General features: G+C 49.9%; 1 protein-coding gene across 3 annotated transcripts in view; it reads left to right on the forward strand.

Moving 5' to 3' along the window:
- VPS13D (vacuolar protein sorting 13 homolog D) overlaps positions 1-22,860 on the forward strand; it is a 255,302-nt gene extending 232,442 nt beyond the window's left edge. For all 3 annotated transcript variants that reach the window (XM_042998018.1, XM_042998020.1, XM_042998021.1), the window contains 3 exons: positions 7,790-7,921; positions 18,053-18,293; positions 19,932-22,860. In XM_042998018.1, the coding sequence (XP_042853952.1) occupies positions 7,790-7,921; positions 18,053-18,293; positions 19,932-20,063 (505 nt within the window). In that variant the 3' untranslated portion in view covers positions 20,064-22,860. The remainder of the gene's footprint in view (positions 1-7,789; positions 7,922-18,052; positions 18,294-19,931) is intronic.
- Positions 22,861-23,365: the final 505 nt, after the last annotated feature.

Here is a 23,365-nt window from a genome sequence, read left to right on the forward strand (position 1 = left end):
GGCATGAGTCCTACCAGCTGTCACAGTTGCAATGTCATGGGGTCCCCAAAACATGTGTTGGGTTATAGGAAGCCTTGACCCCTATAAACAAGTCAGGTGTGAATCCCACTGATGGGAGAAAGTCCTGCCCAAGAAATGTTGTCCCCACTGCAGGATGTCAAATGACTAAAAATCTAACAGCTATGGTAATACAGTTCCTAACGATTTCGTGCATAGCATCTTTCCCTCATTTTCAGTTGCAACGATAACAGTGCGGATTTTGTGCGTTTTTACACATATGACTTCAGAACTCTAGAGACAAGGAAGTAGAATGTTAACAAGAAAGCAGAAGGAAAAGGGAAAATTTTCTGTTTGAAGCAATCTCCCCAATAAGAAAACCGAGTGAGAAAGATTGGATGTTGGATGGGGCCCCGGGTCGCTCAGTCGGTTGAGCGTCAGTTGGACTTCTGCTCAGGTGGTGATCTCATAGTTCGTGAGTTCGAGCCTCGCATCAGGCTCCCTGCTGTCAGCACGGAGCCTGCTTGACATCCTTGGATCTTCTGTCCCCCTCTCTCTGCTTGCTCCTTCCCACTCGCGCTCTCTTTTGGTCAAAAATAAACGAACATTAAAAAAAAAAAAAGGATTGGATGTGGGACCCTAGCCCATCGTGGCCTCAGCTGCCTAAGCTCGGTAAGGCCCCCCTCGTGTGCCCACAGCCCTCTCCACGGATACATCATCCTCATAGGTGACATTTTATTCATTGCCTCTCATGAGCACAGTATGCATTATGTACTCCTCACAGCAGCCTCATTATTGTCATCCCCATTTTACAGATGAGGAAACCAAGGCTCCAAGAGGTTACGCAACTTGCCACAGGTCACGATTTATGAGTGGTGGAACTGGAGTTCTGCCCTGCAGCCTGGCTGCAGAGCCTGGCCTCTGGGCCGTCAGGTCACACGGCCCCTCTCCTAGTGCCTCCGTGCCGCATTAGAATTGCCTGCTTTTGTTTATCTTCTACATTAGACTCCAGCAAGGTTCCTGGAAACTTGATTCATCCCTGTCTTCCCAGAGGCCTAGTGCTGGCCTGTGCATGTGATAGCTCAGGAAAAGTCATTAAATGGGGCGGGGACGGGGTGGGGGGGTGCAGAGGCAGACACAAGGCTCTAAGCAGGCTCGTTTTCCTGGCTGTCTTACTTTGGATCCTTGGTTTCATTCTGCCCAACCGATTTTTTGGTGTGTTCAAAATCCAAATCGTCGTAGCGGATATTTGGCACAGTTTTCTAGGTTCAAGGCTTAGTGCAGCCAGAGCTCAGCAATTATTATTAACCCTATGGATTGAATGTTGTGTCCGAGCGGGTTCTAGAAAGTAGATTTCTGTTTGTCATGGAACTCTGGGGAAGAATTTCTCCTGTCAACTGAGCCAATCTTGAGAGGCCTTCACCCTCTCGCAGAATGCCCTCTGGTTACGGTTTCCGCTGAAAGGAGTAAAATCCATGGAGGAAAAATGCTTTTCCACTTAGTCCTTGAAAGTGGATAGAGATGAGAGGGCTACAGGTCGGAGAGGAGATACAGCTCTTGGCGTGACAGTCTTCTCAAACTTCCAGACACTATACTGCAGTGGGTATCAGAGGAAGTTTTAACCAGTTCATACACTCCAGTGCAAAGTATTATTTAGATAGACCGTTGAGTCCTTTTAGAGGACTGTCAAATGTTTGGTTGAACCATTCAGTCGAGAATCCTGGTATCTCGTAGCTGTCACCTGTTCACAGTATTTGAAGATAGTCTGGGTTGACCTTCTGTTCTCAGCCTAATTGTTTGTGCTCAGTCGAGCACAGTATATATCTGTAAGATATTTAATTAAAACAAAAGTCTTGGACACACACACAAAGTAAATGCAGGCACAATCCATCACTTTGTTGGGGTCAGTACACACAGCCCCTAAGGAAGATGGCAGTGGTAGGTTGAATAAACCGGTCTATTGTACTAGGAAGTCACATGTTTGACACATACACTCTCTCCTCATTCACTGATTGTTTTTGAACCTCACTTGGTTGATAGACATTGACCATGACAAATTTCTCAACCGACTAATAGCCTAACATAAGCTGTACAGGGGTATGCGTATGTGTGTGCAACATCTGTCTTCAACTAATAGGGCTGTGACACAGTTACTCATCATATAAGCAAAGAACAAATCGCGGTTGGCCAACTGTTGACCCTCAGGCTGAAAGGCAAGATCAACCGAGTGGAATTGGTTAGCTCTCCTTGTGTCACCTTGTTTGGATTTATAGTTGCTAAAGGAAAATGACGTGGAGTGTTTTCATGATCCTCGTCTTTGGTTTGGGGCTTCCAGCGTATGTCAGATAGCACTGGCCAGACGCAGACCTGGCCCGTATTGATCGCCGTCCCTGGGTGGATATCTGCCGAGTATCAGCCACTGTATCAGCAGCCCCTTCCCTGGGGGAAGAGTCGTCCCTGCCGTACCGCCGACTCTCTGACATTTTCATGGAGTTCAAAGCTCAAGTTCATTTGGTGCTGACATTTTGGATTAGCTGGTTGACTGGAAGGCCTGCTTCTTTCTATACACTGTGAAATTTATAAACCGCAGCAGCTGAGAGCTTAAAATGGCCGACAAGCCCCCAGCTGGCAGCAATTAAATCCACCACAGACCTTTGGCTAAACAAAGGTTTGTGGAGGCAGGGTTGCTGCCTGTGCACTAAACAGACTCATGTTTTAAGCCATCTTTTATGTCAGGCGGGGGTAAGAGACGCCGTCAACTAACGAGAGGTGAGCGGGCAGAGGTTTGCCACCTCTTGTGTAATGGACGATCCATCATCCCCAGGATTGCCAAGACCCTGCCCAAGACGCAGCACGTCTTGACAGTGAAGGTGATCGCGAGAAAGGGAGCGAGGCAGCCGGGGGAGGCCAGAGGCTGGTCCGGCAGTGGTGGGCCAGAGTGCCTTGGACGTCGACCCTCGGCTCCAGCATCTAGCCTCCTCTTCCTCTTTTAACAGCCGCCATCATCCTTTAGGTTGAGAAGAGAAGGCAGGAACGAGGAGAAGGCCACAGGATGCCATTTTGTACCCATTCAAGGAGCAGAAACGGGAGGATCTAGACCAGTGCTGTTCAACGCGCAGTTTAAATTTAAATTACTTTAAAGTTTTAACATTCGGTTCCTCGGTCCCACTGGCCACATTCTAGTTGCTTGGTAGCCACTCGTGATCAGTGGCTGTGTTACTGGACAGTGCTCTCTTCTAGACAGGACCGAGTGTTGAAAGGATGTAGATCGCGGGGCTCTCTCAAGTGCACCGTTGGTGGGAGTGTAAATTGTTTCAGCCACTTTGGAAACAGTTTGAATTGTCTTCGTAGGCGAACACTGATGCCTGGTGATCCAGCAAACACCTCCTAAATCTGTATATATCCAGAGCAGCTCTTGCCTCCATTCCCCAGGAGACGTGTACGGGAATGTTCATAGCAGCAAACCCTGGAAATAGCCCTTGTACCACCCACAGGAAAATGGATGGATGGTAGTATATCCGTGCAATGGGATGATGATAATAAGTAGGTACGATAGATGATTCTAGGTGCACACAGAAGGGTGGCTGACTCTTAGCAGGTATGTCTTGAGGGAGAAGTAAGTCCCAAGACATAAAAAGGCAATGACCGCCTTTTTGAAAAGCCTAAAACAACTAAAAGCAGAGACTATACTGAAGATTCAGAATAGTAGCTGTCTTAGGTGGAGGAGGGGTGGGGGGGCACAGCAGAGGACCACACAGAGAGATACAGGTTGTGGCCAGTGATGGCGTTTTTGTGCTGGGGATGGTGGTTTCACAGATTTTACTCCACCATTTAAAACCAAGAAAAAGGCCAATGATGACAGTAGGCCTTGAACTGAGGATACTGATGAGCATAGTCCTAAAGCCCAGTTCAAAGAACTAGGGAATCAGAGTCCTTTCCCTCCAGGTGCCCGCAGGCTCACAGGGAACATGAATACATAAAAGTTACTTAAGCATTGTAAATCTAAAGTAGACACATGGTACTACCCAGTCACAGAGCGTGAACAGACAAGATCGCTGTTTACCTACGGCCATACTGCTTTCAAAGGGTAACCTGAATTTACAGTGCCATCATCGATAGATGGAGAGGACAGTTCCATCACACAGTGGCCTGCCCGGGAGAATAGCACTTTAAACTTCTTGCTGGCTTACAGGGTTTGAAATACCAGCTTACTGGTTTTTGTTCATAATTGTTTGATTAAGTTTGGTGCCATATTTGTGGACACACATTGACTTTAAGTACACACACACACACACCCCTGCAGCCTCCCACTAGGACCTCAGAGGTTAAAAATTCAGGTAAATTTTGGAGAAGAAAGAATAGTTTTTCAGGTACCAACAGTGATGAAGCAGTAGGGGATTCTGGGAAGAGTGCCTTTAATGCCTTTGTGCTCCTAGGTAAGAGCATCTCTAAACCACCCCTTCTGATAGCCCCTGGAGTTATGGCTGTTTCCTCCTATGGCAGAGCTGAGCTCTTTTTTCTTCTGTGTCCATGGCCCTTGAAGCCCCAGTGAGCTCCTCCTATCAGCAGTGTCTGAGCACTACACCCAGCCTCCCCTGGATGGTTGGTTGGTGACAGAATGAGGACCTTGGAAATGGGAAGACAGTGTGCAACCTGTTGGAAAGACAGATAAGAAACCTAACAGAGGCAGTGTGTACCCACAAGGGAGCTACTCTTCCTTCCTGTTCTCCAGCATTTGGGTGGGCTTATAGTTAGCAAGTTCAAAGATGTGCTGGGAGTGGAGGTGAGTTGGGTCAGTGAATTTTGGGGAGGATCCTGAGGGATGCCACGGAGTCAAGAAATAACTGTACGCCCCAGCCAACTATTTGCTAATGTGATAACACGGGGTACACTTACTTACACTTTCAACTATTCCATGGTTGTTACAAGATGTGATTTCCAGGAGCTCAGGTCCAGAAACAAGCCTCCTTTCCTTGACTTCCCTGGCTCCTTTGGATCCCACCGGAGGAATTTAGGACTCTTAGTAAGTGTTCTTCTCATCGGTATAGCATGTTGTTCCCACTCTTGGTACTAATGAAAAGATTGTTTCTTTTAAGGAAATTACATGTGTTAGCAAAGACATTAATTTCATGACCATGCCTTCATGTCTCTTCCTTGGTTTTGATCAGCGGACTATATAAACACAAATCCTTGACCTTTCTGTCAGGAAGATATGATTCTAGCTGGTTCACATTTTCCCTTAACTTTGTTGACCTTCAAGGCTCAGAATCTCTGGTCTTCAAACTCTCCACCAAAGTTAGTACGCCACCTTTGCTTTTGAGTTCCATGGTTAAAATGGCCCTTATGCTGACCCCCTACCCACCCACAAATGCATTCGTTCAGTTACTCAACTAACATTTACTGCTTTTCTACCACGAACCAGGTACTGTTCTAGATCCCAGGATAGCAGTGAATGAAACAAAATTCTTGTCATGGAGCTTATGTTCCAGAAGGGGCACCAAGCAATACGTGAATAGTTTATCTAAGTGGGATGTGAAGCAAATGTGTGCTGACACATGGCTGACTTAATCTAACTTGTAGTTTGAAAGTATCGTTCTCGTTGCCATGAGGAGAACGGACAAGGGTGGAAATAGAATAAATGACAAGACTGTTGTAATAATCCATTAGAAATCCAGAGATTGTTTGTTAGTCATGACAGAGATGGAGTGGTAGTTGGATTGGGAGTACATATGGATGTTGAGCCTGTGGACCTCCCAGTGGATTGGGAAGATGTGGGGGGAGGCATCAGGATGAAACCTTATACTGAAAAGCTGTTGGGGGCGGGGGCCACCTGGCCGGCTCAGTCAGTGAAGCATCTGACTTCGGCTCAGGCCACGGTCTCGCGGTTCACGAGTTCCAGCCCCACGTCGGACTCTGTGCTGCCGGCTCGGAGCCCGGAGCCTACTTCCGATTCTGCGTCTCCCTCTCTCTCTGCCCCTCCCCTGCCTGTGCGCGCGCTCGCTCGCTCGCTCTCTCAAAAATATAAACGAACAAACAAAATCGTATCTTGTTCCTCTTGGAAGGGCTTCTGGGGCTCCTGTCACGATAGCCAGAAGCTCTTCCAGGTGACAGAACAGGAGGACTGCCTTGGGAAGAGGACCCTTGATGAGCCTGCCCCTGGCAGGCTTGGACCGACAGTGGCTGTCTCGGGGGCCAGGCAGACAGAGCAGGGCTTTGCTGCCTGGGCAAGCGTGCCACGCTCCCTGCCCTGGTTTGCCAGCACCCTTACGGGAGCAGGTGTCCGACCTCGCCACTGGGGAGCCCACGGCGGGCGGCCCCTTACGCTTCCCTTCCTCCCCTCAGCCGGTAGTTAGCATGTAAACAGCCAACTAAATCTTGAGACCAGCGTTTACAAGGCCGAAACCTTCAAGCAGAAACGGAGACGGTGTGTAGCGGGAATATGTGAGTACATGACATGAATTAAAGTGGTTTCACCCCTTCCCTCAGTACAGATCACTGAAACCTCTTTACAGGCTTCTTACAGCATCCCTGACGAGCTCATGTAGTGGTATCTCGGGCATCCTTAGTGCTGAACTTCTCAAAGTGTACCACTGGACCTGTGGCTCTCTGGCACATAGCAAACATCAACCAGGTATGGGGCTTCAGACACCACGGCCCGGTGAGCGGAGGGTTGACCTGGGTCCAGGAGAGCTTTGCGGTGTCCCAGTGTCGCGTAGCCTGTGCTGAGTTTTTAGACTGTTCCCGTCCGTATTAGTACTCCCGTTTGCCCGGTAGGGCACTTTTCGCCTTTGCAGTAAATTTCTACACTACTGTGAGTACACGGTTCTGAAGCTGTGAGTCAGCGCGCGAGCCTTCCTGCTTGCCGCTAGCTGTGTCTAGAGAGGGTTGTTTTGCTTCAGTGGAATCCAGGAACAAATAATGAAAAGTACAGCGAGTACAAGGCCGAGGACAGACCCGGCGCACTCTTATCAGTCATCTGAAATATGCACAGCCTTTCCAAGACAAATATGGACTCCTGTTTCTAGGAAAACACCAAAAAGTACTTACCAATTACCCTGTATATGGTTTGTGGAAAAAGACAACATCGGCCTACCCCGAAAGCCATGGCAAAGCAGATTCCTTTGGGCAACCGACAGCCGGATGGCGTGAGTGAGAGTCGCTGCAGAGTCCCAGACTGTGGCCTGGGACCGGTCCATGGAGCGTTTCTGCTCCCTCATAGGATTCCTGTGTCCCTCGCCCTGGGCCCAGACAGCTGAGCTCACCTTGAAGAAGCCCAGAAGCCTGGTGTCCGCTTCCTAGATGCCCCGGTGCCCTCGCCGTTCTTGTCCCTTGCGAGTCCAGAGGCGCCTCTCCTGAAGGTTCCTAGAAAAGCGGGGTTTTCCCAAGGAGAGGGCTTAGGAACAACAACAGGAGTCGTCACCGGTAGATAGCCCACGTCCTGTGGGGCGCAGGCGCGGCCGGCACGATTCTGTTTGATCCTCACTGCAGTCCTGTGAGGTAGGCGTCCTCATCCCGTTTTACAGAGAGAACTGGAACCCGGGGTGCAAGAAGCCCACTCACTTGTCCGTGATCACACGGAAGATGGCGGAGGCAAGGCTCTGGTCAAAACTGGAGTCCTGAGCAGCGCTGTCTTCGTAGCGAGTGCGCTCATAGCTGATGCCATCGCTCAGTTCCGGTCGCTAAAGTTAGGCTCCGCCTGTGCCACGTGGTGCTTTGTATTTCAGACGAAGAAGGGAAATCGTGTCAACCGTTATGCTTGACCTCCTTGCTTTCTGTCCCTTGACCCATCCAGGACTCAAGCCCAGAGGGTTCGCAAACCGCGCTGCTGCACCGGGCCCCAGGGGCTGCTGCCCCGCTATTCTGAGAGCCAGGCAGAAGGGCAGGAGCAGCTCTTCAAACTGACAGACAACGTTCAGGACGAATTGTAAGTGGAGCCTCGGGAGAGCACCGAGTTATCTTTTCTGTCTCTGAGTCTAAGTAGTTGCTCTTGTTCCAGGCGCCCTCGTGACTCTTAGGCGTTGGAGTGGAACTTGTCGAAGATTCCTTGACCCAAACCTTTTACGGGTCTAGGTATCACTACTCGTGCAAAGCCTTTGACTTCAAGCGGAGGTTCTCAAACGGGGTTCCACAGTGGGACATCTGGGTTTTGTTTCTAGAAGGTGGTGGTGCCTCTCCAGTTTGTTCAAAGAGAGGAGATCGTGAATGGGACGTACTCAGTTTTAAGGCCTTTTTCTCTGTAAAATGTCCTTAAACTTTGGTGTTCTACTGTTTGCTGCAGAACAGTAATGAAAAAAAAAACAGACACAAAGGGCAAGTAGTGTCTGAAAATTTTAGAGAAGCAATTTTTAAGACTTTTTTTTTTTTTTTTTTTTTTTGATTGAAAGAGAGTGAGCGAGAGCGTGCACAAACAGGGGAAAAGGGCCGGGGAAAGAATCCCAAGCAGGCTCCACAGTCAGCACCGAGCCCGATGCAGGGCTCGATCCCACGACACTGGGATCTTGACCTGAGCCAAAATCAAGAGTCAGACGCTCAACCGACTGAGCCACCCAGGTCCCCCAAGAAAAGCAATTTTTAAAAGAGTGTTTTGTTACTCTTTGAAAGGGAGGCCTTATATACCTAGGGTCTTGGAGTATTTTTGGTTAGTGAGATTATTCCAAGTTGACACAATAGGATTCAGTATATCACTATCTTAGGATATTCTGCAGAGACCTGTTAGCATAAAAAAAAAAACGCTCATTAACTTAAATTGGTGTTAGACCCTCCAGTCCAGAGAAGGCAGTTGGTTGTGCCTGGCGAGTAGCAAAATGCTTGTTTAATTTCTTTTAATGCTCATTTCTCTCCTTTAAGCTAAAGCAAGAGAGGGAGGGCTCTGAGGGCCGTGAATATTTTTTGTCTGATGGAGGAGTGTCTGAAGCAGAGGTTAATTCAGGATAGGCTTCATTGTCATTGTTGGAGACAGCGTTAAGCTGACCTCATCTCATATTTTTATAGCAGTATTTGAATGGAGACATCAAAAACCAAGTCCAGAACTCGTCTGTTGCTTGCTGGGTAGCATGGCGTCTTCCCGGATGCGTTTTGGGTAACTCAGGCCCCCTGCAGTGTTACCGGAAGGTCTCTTGATGAGACATGATACTGTTTCGGCTCAGGCTGCCACAAAAAGTACCATAGTTAGGGTGACTGAAAAAACACATTTATTTTCTCACAGTTCTGGAGGTGCACCTGCCAGTTTGGTTCCTGGTGGAAGCTCTCTTCCAGCCTTGCAGGTGGACACTTTCTGTCTGAGAGAGAACATGCAAGGGCAAGAACTCTGGTGTCTCTTATAAGGACACTAGTCCTGTAGGATCAGGGCCCTGCCCTTAAGACGTCATTTAACCTTAGTCACTTCCATTACTTCCTTCCTCCAAACAGGGCCTTGGCATAAGGCTAATGCAGGGACACCGCTCCGTCCACAGCATGCTTCTTGAATATGTTTTGCTCTTTTAGTCTAGCCCTGGCTCTGGTTACCATTGCAATACCCAGAATCCCCAGGCAGCTTCACTCCAGGGGGGACTTTCTATTCCTGCTTCCTCGGGGAGGATTTGGTGCCACAGCTGCCCTTTATACACCTTTGCTGTTGGAACTCTTGGATCAGAGGCCCAGAGAGTCATTCCTCAGGTCTAGCAGGGCATGGTTCAGAGGCGGCTAGAAGGGCAGCCCCAGGAGCCCTGGGATTTTCGTTTTAATAGGCACTCAATAAATATTTGTTGAATGAATGATAGCCCAATAGCTGCAGTATGGCATTATATTAATACACGTTCACTTTTCCATCTTTTGGAGGTTTTCTGGTCAAAGGTTGAGATTATAAATTATTGTACGTTGTGCTTTTCATTTCCTCCCCCACTCGCCGCTATTCAATTCAAACCATCTCGGTCCTTGTAAAGTTCATTTTCAGTAGAATGGCATGTGCCAAAAACACAAGGGAGAGATGGTGTAGGACAGCTAACGTAGGATCGTTCCCAGTGAGATACACGCACATTGAAAACAGAGCCACGTAAAGCTGGAAACTGGAATCAAACTGAAGTCAGTAAAATAGATTTCGTGAAACCCTTGAAATTTATACAAGCTGGGAAAAGATATTGGCATGAATGCATTTTGACTCTAAAGATGAAAACCATGTGTCGCTACCCAAGTTTGTGGGTTAAATCTCGCCAGTGAATGTTGAAGAAAGCACGTGACCATGGCCTTCCTCGGCATACAAGGAAGAAGCCATCGGGGAACCCGGCAAATATTTCTCTGAAGTATTCTCGGTTGTCAGGCTGGGTCTTCATGGTGACGTGAACATTAGAATCATCGCTTTGCAAGAAAGGAGTTTTCAAGAAACGCACACAACTGCCAAATTATACCTCTGACTTTTATCCTAGACTTGTAATTAAAAACATATTTAAAGACCTAATTATTTGCATATTTTCCTTCAGAGTTAACCCCTTAAAAGGGTCTTTAATACCTTGCTCTACTGTTCTAACTAAATGTTTCCACATTTTTTTCCAGTTAGACTCACTGTTTCACTTCTGGAAAATGTTGTGTAATTACTTCCTGATGTAGTGAAAACCCCACAAAGTCCCCAGTGCCATGGGCACTTCAACTGTGTTCTCCCAGATCAAGTTTCATTTAATTTTTTTATTTTATTTCATTAATTAGTATTAACAAGATAGTTACTGACATACGATTTAAGGTCTGGCCGGCTAAAAAGGCTTCGGTTTTTGGAAGAATCCACTGCTTCTCTGGTATGCTACAGAATTATCATTGCTTCCCATCCTTTGCAGTTTTGGTTTTGAAATAGGATCCTGGGTTAAGATGATGTTAAAGTAAAATTTGTCCAATCTGATTAAATTATTTTTTCCTTGTAACTAGTGTCTCATCTGTAGCCAGGGATCTCATTTTCATTTAAGAAAGAAGAAGAAAAAGAAAGGAAAACAAGTCCCTACTTTATTTCTACAACTTTATCACAAAGTGACCCACCAGCATTGTAAGCCTTAGGGTGGCTCTTACCTTTTAAGAAAAGGTTCCCATGAGCAACCCACATGACCTAAGAAACTGCTCTGATCTACCATTTCCTGGAGTTTGACCACTGGATTGTATTTTTTATTTTACTTATTTTTAAAAAAAATTTTTTAACATTTATTCATTTTTTGAGAGACAGAGAGCCAGCACAAGCAGGGGAGGGGCAGAGAGTGGGGGAGACACAGAATCCAAAGCAGGCAGCCCGACGCAACGAACCGTGAGATCATGACCTGAGCCAAAGTCGGACGCTTGACCAACTGAGCCACCCAGGTGCCCCATGGATTGTATTTTTTAAATGTTGTTTCAGACAATAACATTTATGAGGTTTTTATTTTAGTACAGAGAAGTATAAAAAAAAAGAAAAGAAAAATAGCCTATTAACCCAGCAGCCAAATAAGCTCTTTCTCTGTTTGATGAAAGGAATTTGTGCACATGGTCAGCACATTCAAGTACAAAAAGAAATAAAAACAAAAATAAAATTTTCCTTTCTTGCCCTCCATGTAAACATACTTGTGTATGGCATTTTGGATCTTGTCTTTCTTGACAAATTGCAGATGAGACAGAAATCAGAATTTATTTTTTTTAGAGCACAGATTATGGTGTTGATTCTAACAGCATAGAATCACAAATATAATAGTCTCAAATATATAGTCTCAAAACAAAAACAAAAGACGAGTCCTTTTGAGGAATGGGCTAAAGCTCGTTAGCTTTCATTTTCTGAACCGGGAAATACTCTGCCAATAACCATAGACACTTAGGGAATTGGACATTCTTGGATATGCCCCTGAATTAAAACTCATTTGACAGATTAGCCAGCTGTGCCGATAAAAATGAATGGCTTGACTAAATCTTTAGTAAGTTAGATCAAGAGTTCTAAGAGAGTTTTTTTTAACTTGACTACTGGGTAAAATATATCCAACATACAAAGTTGCCTGTGCTCTGACAAACTCCTGAGGACCTTACTATGTGAATTCTCTGTCAGTTTCTAAGACTACCTAAGGCATAAATGTATCGAATGCTAGTATGTGCCAGGAAGAGTAAGAAATGTGCTTTTTCCTTGCAGAGTTCGCAGTCTTACAGGGGAAGCAGACAGGATTACCAACTATCTGTAACATATGATTGCTTTTAAAATAGAAGCGTGAGCCATGTGTTATGAGGCCTCAAGGGGAAGTGATTAATTTATTCTCGGAGAGCCCGGGAAGGCTGTGGACAGTTGGCCTGGTCCTGCAGGATGAGGAGAACGTGCCCAGGGGAGAAGAGAGAAGGGCCCGTATACAGAGAAGGGTGCCGGGCACAGGCACAGACGGTGGCTGAGCTACTGGCATTTCTGGAGGTTTGGGGCTCACCAGGTGTGGTGGCAGCACCCATGTGGGAAGGTGGCTCACAGCCCAGAGCCTAAGAGCCACAGCGAGTTCACCTGTCCTATAGGCGGTGGTGAGGTTTTGAAGACGATCCCACTCAGAATTACATATTAAGGACGGAACCTTGCCGGCAGCAGAGAAATGGATCAGAGTCAGATGAGACAGGAGGGCAGGGCAGTGGCGGGGGCGAGGGGTGGGGGGGCGGCCAGCGGCGCCCTGGACATAAGTGGCCCGGTGAACGGTGGAGGCACCTCTCGCTCCGGTGGCAGCGAAAAGGATTGGGGAGGGCGGAGTCGAGGGTATCTGGGGAGAGGGCATCAGCGTAATTCACAGTCCTGCTGGCTAAATACAGATTCGGAGTGAGGAGGGGGTGAAAGTGACCCCCAAGCCTCTTGCCTATTTGGCTGTGCCAAGATACCGGCCAGCGAGCGTGACAGGCGGGGGCAGGGAGGGGGGTGGAGGAGAAGGAGCAGCCTGGCTGAGCACATCCTGAGTGTGAGGATGTGTGGGGTGCATTTGTGTGGAAAACCAGGCTCAGGCACAGATTTGGGGGTCACGGATGGACTCAGAGGGGTGACACATTTGGGGGGTGGTATTCTAGGAGCGCTTCTGCAGTAAGATGACTCAGAACTTTTCCATTTTGAAATGACTCCAAAATTGAGTAGAATATGGATATACAAATAGAGTTAATAAGGCAAAAAACAAAAAGTGGGAGGAAAACAAAGAAATCAACTTGAAGAGGGGGGGGGTGAAGCAGTTACTTGGCAGATTGCTCTCTCCCCAAGGACCAGTTAGTTGGTCCTGAACCTGTTTTCCATGTGGCTGCTGAGAAGGGCACTCATTTCTCCAACCTGCTGACGTGAGGGTCTGGGGACTTGTAAGGCCCTCCCCCTCCGTCAGGGTCACTTAGCGTCTGTCTCAACGGAAGAAGGAAATTGCGGTGGCCGCCATCAACGGAGCACCTCTTCCGTGCAGAGGCGACGGGCAGGGCCGGCTGGTGGCATGTCAGCTGCGCGACTTGGAGAGGGCGTCGCTACCTACCGCCGAGCGAGAGACCGCAGCTAACGTTGGTGATGCCATTGGTGGCCGAGAGTGCCCGAGAGTGCCCCCGTGGTGTTCGTGGTTGGGGGATGTTGTTAGCAAGAGTGGGTTTTCCTTCTGTGGCATCGGACCTTGCCAGAGTGACCCACTGTCAGCACCTGTCACCTCGGAGAATGATGTAAGCCATGTGCCCCAGCCTTTCTGAAGAAACTTTCTGACCTTGATCCCAAGGTCGAAGTCCCCTCTTTCTCCCCTTAATTTTTTTTTTTAACATGTATACATTTTTGAGAGAGACAGAGACAGAGAGAGCATGAATGGGGGAGGAGCAGAGAGAGAGCGAGTACAGAATCCGAAGCGGGCTCCAGGCTCCGAGCTGTCGGCACAGAGCCTGACGTGGGGCTCGAACTCACGGACCACGAGATCATGACCTGAGCCGAAGTCGGCCGCTTAACCGACTGAGCCACCCAGGCGCCCCGCCCCCCTTTCTCCCCTTAAAGGATGATGAAAAGTAAAACTTTTACCTAAAGTCTAAAAATCTTATTTTTTATAGAAGCAGTTGTAGTGTCTGTACCAACCTAAAATGTATCACCAGGGCGCTGGGTGACTTCCCTAGTTCCCTCCATATTTGAAGGGTAGAGCTTATCCAGATGCTTTGTGTTTCAGGCCACAATTTTTTTCATCCTCCCTCCCTGTGGGTTCTTACTAGGTCAAAGGCTGGAAGGATGTGCTCAGGATCAGCCTGAGACCACACTGGCTTTCTTCCTGTGTCATCCCCTGAGGTTTCACAATCGTCCCTCATTTATGGGTCAGAAGCAGCCCCGTGTGAAAGACAGTTGTTCCAGAAAGACAAGTGGGAAGCCAGGGGTCTGGACTGGGCTCCAGGGCAACAGTAGCTGCTGCCGCTCTGTGAGCAAAACCCCGAGCCTCTCAAGTGGAGCCCACGAAAGCCTGTGGAGAGAAGCTTCTGCAGGAGGATGGCCAGGAGGGGAGGGAAGCACCACGGCTCTGGAGAAGAACGGGACAGAGGAAAGTGCCTTTAGCAGAAGGAAAGCTGCCTCGGCCAACTGCTCCGATCACCCTGAGCTGTGGGTCCCCTCACAGATGAAATGCTTGGGATCTGTCTCCACAACAGGAGACCCCCAGTCTAGAGCCCAGTTTTAATTATTCTTCGGTGTGATTTCCAGATTTTGTAACAAAAAGAAAGATGACCAACAGGAAACCCCGAGTCTTGGTGGTTGGTTGTAGGAGCACTAGGGAAGCGTCGGGGGAAACAGAGGGCAGAGCTTTGCAAAGTCAGTCTCTGGGTTCTTGTTCCAACCATCGTTGGGGACCTGGTACCCCGGCCGTGGCTTCACGGTCCCCCTTCCTCCTGCTCTCCATTGTACCATTGACTCTGATCTGCTTTTGATTTGAAAAGACTTTAGAAGAGTTCATGGAGGGACGCCTGGGTGACTCAGTCAGTTAAGTGTCTGACTTCTGATTTTGGCCCAGGTCATGATGGGATCGAGCCCCACATCGGGCTCCTCACTGAGCATGGGACCTGCTTGGGATTCTCTCTCCCTATCTCTCTGCCCCTCCCCCCCCCCCAAATAAATAAAGAAGAAGAAGAAAAAGAAGTTCCCGTAAATGTCCAGAAAGTGTTTCTAATGCGTGGTGGCTTCAGGGCACGAAGGGAGCCCCTGGTCACAGAACAGAGGTCTATCACGTTCACAGAGCTGTTGCTCTCCCCTCACATTTCTGTGTGGCCGTGAATTCTTTAGACGTTCCTGGCAGGTAGTATCCCCTCTGTCGTCAGGTGAAGGAACTGACCCAGAAGGACAGCAGCTGGGCTGCTCAGGGTCGCCAGGCCTGGCAGCGTCTCCCTGCCCTCGCGGCCTGTGTTTCCGCCTCTGTGCGAAGATGCCTCGGGAGAGCACCCGAGCTCAGGGCCTCGCTTCCTCCCAAAGCAGTCCTGGCCTGACTGAGGACTTGTGCCCTCTGTGGCATCTTGGAAGGAAGTCTATTTTAAAGCCTCTAAAAGTGTTCCAGTATGGAAAGTGCACTAATAATTCAGCCACCCTGGCCCCGGTGTGAGAGCAGCTGCCCGGATGGAAAGGCCTTGGCTCTTTCTAGAGGCTGTGCCTAAATGTCAGCTACAGCAGGTGCCAAACAAGTGAGACTGGGGGCAAGGACCAGAGGAAAGGAAATAAACTCAGTTGAAATTTTTTTTTTTTTTTTTAACGTTTGTTTAGTTTTGAAAGACAGCATGAACAGGGAAGGGGCAGGGAAAGAGGGAGAATCCGAAGCAGCTCCAGGCTCTGAGCCGTCAGGACAGAGCCCGGTGCGGGGCTCAAACCCACGAACCTCAAGATCATGACCTGAGCTGAAGTCCAACGCTCAACCAACTGAGCCACCCAGGCGCCCTATCAGTTGAATTTTTAATGCACATTCCTGCTCTCATCCCAGCTGAGGTGGCCAACTTTAGGGTCTCTTGAGAGCCCATTGCCTGCCCAGCCCACCCGTGCTCAGAAACCATAAGCTGATCTGGGTTTTCATGCTAGTTGCACGGCAAGTTCTGGCCCTGCGGTGCTTCCTCTCTGTCAGGATGCTTTTTTCATTTCTCTCTCTCTGTCTCTCTCTCTCTGTTTCCTCTTTTCTTTCCCCAGATGACCTATTTTATTTTTTTACTTTTGAGAGAGAGAGAGAGAGAGAGAGAGCGCACGCAAGTTGGAGAGGGGCGGAGACAGAGGGGGACAGAGGATCCGAAGCTGGCTCTGCGCTGACAGCAGCGAGCCCAGCACGGGGCTCAAACTCCCGAACCTCGAGATTATGACCCGAGCCGAAGTCAGACTCAACCGACCGAGTCACCCAGGCGCCCCGGGACAAGCTATTTTAGATTCTGTTTAGTTCGATGAAGTGATAATGCTGTCCCCCTAATACTGTCAGAACCTGGAATGTGGGAAATTCTGTGCTAAGTGGCCTGGACACCAAAAGCTGCTGGGTACTTCTAATTTTGGCATCGAGACTTTACAAGTCTGCATTCTTGCATTGCCACCCAGTTAGAATAGAACAATAAACCCCAATTTTTGTCATGCAAGGCTGTAATTAAAGTGGCAACTGGAACAGGCAGATACTTACTGAGCGTGTAGGGGGTGGCTCTCTCGGTGGGGGTGGGCTCCTGGGGAGACGTGGGGGCGTAGGAGGCAGACCCCACTCTTACCTCAGCGTAGAGAGCCGAGGGTTTGGCAGTGCTTCTGAAGGTAAGCAGCTAGGTATTCAGAAGCGGGGGCAGGACTGGAGGATTCCAGGCAAGCTTCATGGAGGAGTTGGAACTGGGAAATCGTCAGGTGGGAAGACTTTCGATAGGTTGTGCTCTGGAAGGGGGGGGGGGGTCTCTAAGCCTGCAGGCGAGCGGGTGCCCAGCACATGCTTGGGTCTGAAAGGAGACGGGCCCGTGCCCCAGCAGCCCATGCCCGGGCCTCCGTCCCCTCAGTGTTCCGTGACCGCAGAGAAACAAAGCCATCCTGGGACCCCAGTCCCCAAGCAGCTCCGGGGAGAGCCTCCCTCGGCCCAGCGACCGCAGTTTGGAAATTCCTCTCAGGACATCAAGTCCCAGGGGGCCAGAGCTTGACAGCCAGCCTGTCGTCAGCTCTTAGTATTCTTGCCGTCATCTGGTCTCTTTTGCTGTCCCTCGACGTCGCCGCCCCATTGTGGAAGGCTGTCACAAGATGCCACAGAGGCAGCCAGGCCCCGGAGAGCTGCCGCGGCGGTTTCCAAGGGTCACTGCCCTTCATTCAGGAGCTGAGCTGAAAGGTTTGACGTGCATAAATTTCCACTTTAAATCTGTGAGCTCCATGGAGGAAGGGGAATGAGATTCCCCGCCCCCCCCCCCCAAGTGGCCCTACAGCCCCTGCAAGTAAGGACTGGAAGTTAGTCAAATCGGGATTATAGCTTTCCTTCAGAAAGCACTTTCCAATTTATTAGAGTTTTCTGAACACGCGGTGGTATTCTCCCGGGTTCCCCGTCGCCGAAGCATGGAGCGGAGACCGGGCTGGGCCGCCTCGTTGGAACCGTGACGAGGAGGGACCGGGGTGCACGTGTGCGAATGCTGGAGGCGTCGTGCCGCCTTCTCGCAGCAGCCTGCCTGGGAAACCTCGTTAATTCTGCCCTCCCCCTGCGTCCCCACCACCCCGCCCGTGTGAACGTTGTCAGCGGCCACTTCAGTGGGTATCGAACGGCATTATATTTTCTCCCTCTGTTCTGCCCAGCAAGGCCCGGTTCCATTTCCTCTGGGCCTCAAACTCCCTAAAAACTCTCACTGAAAAAGAAACCCCGCACAGTGCAATTCCAGGTATAAAATTGTACTGTTGGTCGTCGTCCCGAGCTACTTGGATCCAGCACCCCGTGTACGGGGCCATGTGCCATACGGGCCCGGGAGGTCACTGACACCTTTAGTCCAGATTTACAGATGAGGGAACGGAGGCTCAAGGGGTAGTAAATGTGAGGGAGCCTGGTCAGGAGCCCACACACCAGGCCTCCTCCCCTTCCTTCGGCTCAGTGACCGGGAGTGGCCCGGCGCCGTGGGTCGAGGCCACGCTCGGTGTGCCCTTCTGACCCTTCCCCCTCTCTCACAGCTTCATAGCCGTGGAGAACATCGACAGCTACTGTGTGCTCATCTCCTCCAAAGCCGTTTACTTCCTGAAAAGTGGGGACTATGTGGATCGAGAGGCCATCTTCCTGGAAGTCAAATACGACGATCTCTACCACTGCCTCGTCTCCAAGGACCACGGGAAGGTGTATGTGCAGGTGACCAAGAAGGCAGTGAACTCAAGCAGTGGAGTGTCCATCCCTGGCCCTTCCCACCAGAAGCCCATGGTGAGTACCCACCTGGCCTGTCTTCTTCGTGCTGCCCCCCCTCCCCCCCGAATTGGCCTATTCCGCGGCTGAGAGATAGAAAGGGCCCCCGGATCGCCTCTGCCCTGCTTACGCTTTTCAACAGGGATTCACTTTAGGTTTACGCTGGGCGGTTACTAATCCCCAGGGGTACCGCTTCTCAGTCCTGCATACAGAAGGAGCTCAGTGTGTGCGTTAATTGGGGTGACGCTGCCCTCCCAGCTCTACCAGTGACGACCCCACCAGTTCCTGGGCACTTGTGCCTCCACTGCCCGTCGGTACAGCACAGACAGCCATGCCAGCTCTAGTTAGTGGGGGGGACCTAACGACGTGATACGTGGCGGGGGGGGGTTATCCCTAAAATGTGACTCTTCGGTGCACTGAACCTAAGGTCTTAGAGCACACACTGGCTCCTCTGTCGTTCCTCCTCTATAACAATTGCAAACTTTCCTCTTCTGCACAAAGAAGCAGTATCTAGCGTAGCGAAGGCCCTTCCCCAGAATAAACTCAAAATAAGTATTTGGGAATAAAATGGATACATTGCCTCCAAAGGGTACAAGGTACTGTCACGGCAGGACTTGTATTTGAAAGCTATTAGTATTTAATAACGTTCCTATTAATAACCAGCATCCATTAAGGATGTGCCCTGGGCCAGGCTGGATACTAAGTACTTCCTGAGGGTCACGTGCTGTTGTGCGGCCGTCTTTCCCACTTGACTGGTAAGGAGGCTTGGTGAGGGCAAGTGCCTTGCGCGAGGTTATATGGCCAGCGCTGGAAGGAACTGGGGCTTCAAACCCAGGTAGTACGACTCCAGAGCTGGCAGTCTAGACCACTTTGTTTGCCGCTTCCGCTCGGAGAGACCTGTTGGCTCAGCCGAAGCGCGTGTGAGGAGACCCGCCATCTCCATAGTCTGACTTGGTGGCTTTTCGTGAAACCCAGGTGTTCGTCATGCTCACTTTTCACCCGGCGTGCCGCGCTTTTCAAAGCTGTTCTTGAGAATGATGTGCCATTCAAAATGGCCCTGCTTCTTATCCCCGGCTCTTTCTACAGATCAGAAACCACAACCAACCTCGCTGGGCCTCTCTCCTCAGCCTCCCCTTGACCTTCCCCTGCTCAGGAATGCACTTGGGTTTGGCTTGGCTTGTGCAGGCTCCCCTGGGGTCATCGGCTTAAGCCAGGGCTGGTAGATTCACAGAGTTCACACCCAGAAGTTGAGTATTTCCACAAGTTCCTTTCTGTGATGGGGAGCCTTGCCCAGCTACACTTCTCTCCTTTCAAAGCAACTGAGCAACTCAGCATTCCTGATAGGAAAGGCCTCGAGACGTTAGTTTGAGGATTCTTCTTCCCTCTTTGACTGGCACCAGACATTAGAGGTGAACCCCCTCGGTGCAGCCCTTTCTTCTTGCTCTCGGTCTTGCCTCAGCAGACCCCTGTCTCCTCAGAGCTGAGGCTCGCTGGCTCTCGGTTAGAGGGCGTCCCAAATGTCAGATAACTGTGGCTTGGCTATCCCGTCACCTGGGACGTATGTCAAAGACGCGGATTCCAGGAATCTGCCCGCGTCCTGTGATTCGTTTGGCCTCCACCTCGGGGGCAGGTCACTCATTCTGTTCTGCTCTCCAGGTCCACGTGAAATCGGAGGGCCTTGCCGTCAAGTTGTCACAAGAGATAAACTATGCAAAGAGCCTTTACTATGAGCAGCAACTTATGTTAAGACTCACTGAAAATCAAGAGCGGTTGGAGCTGGACTCCTGAAAAATCCCAGCTGCCAGAGAGACGCTCGCAGACACAAGCCCCAAGTCAATCGGGAGGAAAGGCCCAAAGGCTTGGCCTAAATCAGAGGCAAAACCGGAAAAAGGTTGGGGGGGGGGGGGCTGTCAAGGAACGAGGGGACGATACGAACGGAAACCGTATTAATTCGTGGGTGGGTTGGGGGGTTCCTTTAGATTACGGGGAAGTAATTTTCAAAAGGTATTGGCTGAATAACGTTAAAAAAAAATGTACTGAGATGAATCTAATTTTTAGATTGCCCTGTATTTTGTTAACATGTATATATGTACAACTGTGTGTTTGTAAATATGCAGGAGCGTTTCTGAGCAGGGCCTGTGACGTGTGTAAAGGTTTGTTAGCTGTAAAGTAATATAAAGTTATATTGGATCTTCTATTGTACTAATTCTACATGTATAATTCAGGGTACTCGCTACAAAAAAGGCATTCTTGAAAGGTGAAGAATGTTCCATGTTAGCTATGGAAACCAGAGTATTTGCAGGAAGAGGACGGAGGGGGGATGGGCGGCCTCGAGGCTGGAGCGGGAGGGCAGCCCCCAAAGGAGGTGGCTCAGAAACCAACCCGTCTTTTATTTATTTCCCCCCCCCCCCCCTTTTAAGAGTAGTTCCTAGATTATCACAGATTCTTTTCCCTCCATCTGTCTGTTTGGCTTTGTCCTGACTAGTCTTGCACACACACACACACACCAGCATTGTAAGTCTGTCTTGGGATGTTGTCAGAGAGGATCAGTTTGAAACACCGGTACGCTCTGTTGATTTCGAAGGGGGAAAAAAAAAAATCTCACACAACTGTTGGTTTTAACAAATCAGAAATCCACAGATCTATCAGAAGTCCACAGTTAAGAATGCCCTCCTTTCCTTTCGGAACAACAACAAGGAGAAAGTCCTAGAACTCTTTTTCTCTTTTGATAAAGCCACAGGCAAGCACCACAGCCGCCCAGCCCTGGGCTCAGTGATGGCAACACTGGGACGAGAAGGGAGAGGGAGAGAGTCTCAGAAAAGGGAATGAAATCCAAGTATTAAAAAGCTGTTTTGCAAGTTCTTCGTGGAACCAAGATTTGGCTAAAACATCTCTTGTCCTCGGTGTTAAATTCCAGCCAGTAGCAAGGCCTGGTATGAGTGCCCTCTTCTGCCTGGGTCTTGTTCTTGTTGGAATAAACAGGTTGGGAGCGGGAGCTCACTCTAGAATGAATGACTAGCCTTGTGATTTTAACGTTTTCATTTTGATAGAACTAATCGGTTTCAACAACCTCGTCCCATGTGGCGGAGATCGAAAATGATTCAGCGGATCAGCGGATGTGTGCAAGGTTTGGGTGTTTGTAACTCTTGACCCAAACCCTTCCAAGACTCACATGAAGCTGATCTGTCCATCTCACCATCCCTCCCCTCTGCGCACATGCGCGTGTGCGTGCGTGTTTTTAAAGAAGCAGGAAGGGAGCTTTAGCCCAAGTGCTCGAGAGCTCTAGCTAAGTGGGGTTTTCGAGGACCGCCTTGAACCCCAAGGTCTGTGTGGTCTCCGCCGACTCTAAGTTGGGGGGTTGCCGCGTTGAAGCTTAGCTCGCGAAGGGTTGGGGTGGGTTTGGGTTTGTCGTTTGTTGGCGTGTTTTGGGTTTTTTTTGCTGGGTGCCAGTCGTGACTGCATCCCCTCACGCACAAGATCCCCAGCAGGGTGACCTGTGTCTTCCTCACCAGCCTCCTCCTCTGTGCCCCACAAGTCTGCCTTGTGATTTTTGTCGTCAGTGACCCACTGCCAGAGATCACCGTCCCTTAAAGGTGAAACTCTCAGAAGGGTTGATTGTTTGCCTCAGTGAGCCTTCTGTCGCTTTCTGGAATGAAGTCGGTGGAACTTCGTAAGACTGACGAGGGCGGCCTTGGGTCCCGTTCCGCGCCCCCCCCCCCCCCCACCGTGGCAGCTGTGACGCAGCCAGCCGGTGGAGGGCACAACGCTGCTTCCTGAGGGACCCAGGGAGGTGTTCGGATGCCCTCCTCTGGGCTCCTTTCTAACGTTAGCTCTAGAAACAGTCGCGCATCTCGGTGGGTCATGCGAGCCCTCGCTGCTGAAGGGGCCTGAGAAGAGGCTCCCACTAGAGCTCCCTCACGCCAGCCACGGTGGGAAGGCTTCGGTGGGGCTCTGGACTTCGTTTCCTGCTTGGCCAGGAAAAAATTCAAAGCTCTGAAGGAAGCAGGCCCTGCCCCTGGCTCCTTGAATGCCCCATTTCTTTTTCAATTGGTGTTTAGCCCTTGATGTCTGAGACTTTGTTATGATAATTTCTACCGATTTTCATGCTGTCCCAAATACACAGTTTCTCTCTGAGGAAAGTAAAATAAATTGAATAAGGAGAAATTGGATAAGGAGAAATCAAAAGCCATCCTAATTCCCTGACCGGCATGTTTGGCAGACCCAGCAGGGCCCTGCGGCCAGTGCTGCTGCTCTGCCCCCCCCCCCCCGGAGGGCTCCCCCGAGGGGCTCAGGCAGATCCCCTGCGCCCACCGACCGACCAGAGGGCAGGAAAGCAGACCTCTTAGCAGCCCCAGCTTGGTGGGTACTCACCTGGGTGTTCAGAAGGCTCTAGGGCCACTGTGTTTTTAAGCATCATCTGTGCCTCAAAATACCATAGTAGCTGCTTGATAAAATCCTGGTTCTCCACTGTGTAAACATGATTCTGTACAATCACCCATCTGTTAAGACTCTTTCGTCTGTTTCTCATATCAGAGTCGTTATTTTTCTTCCTGTGGAATAAAATGCTTTATCAACTTCCCAGACAGGTCGTTCTCTTCTGGTTTCTTGGTGTTGCGCAGATTCTAGAACCGGTGCCAGTGATCGATGCCAGACACATCCCGACGTTCACAGGAACACAAAACCTGTCCCCTCGCTCCAGGGAAGCATGATCCTGGGGCAGATCCTCACCTTGAACATTATTTCACTTTCCAAGAGTAAGCCGCCCGTTCCGTGCTCCAAGCCCGGCTTTGTGCGGCCAGCCTCTCACCCCACCACTCAGGCGAGCAGCCTGGGCCCCGGCAGGGAGGAACTTCTCCTATTTGCTGAGAAGGGGAGACCCCAGGAGGAAGAGCTTTGGAGCTCACTTTGGACGTGTTAAGTTCAAGGTGCCTGCTTGATGCAGAAGGCAGTGGGGCCCACGAGTCTGGAGCTCAAAGAGGTGAGTCCAGGCCAGAGGCGCCCGACTGGGAATCATCAGCACACATATGACAAGCGGAGCCTGGATGAAATCCCCAAAGGAGTTGAGGGGGAGTAGCGAAGAAAAGAGGCCC

Source organism: Panthera tigris, chromosome C1 (genome assembly GCF_018350195.1).
Source record: "Panthera tigris isolate Pti1 chromosome C1, P.tigris_Pti1_mat1.1, whole genome shotgun sequence".
Lineage (NCBI taxonomy): Eukaryota > Metazoa > Chordata > Mammalia > Carnivora > Felidae > Panthera > Panthera tigris.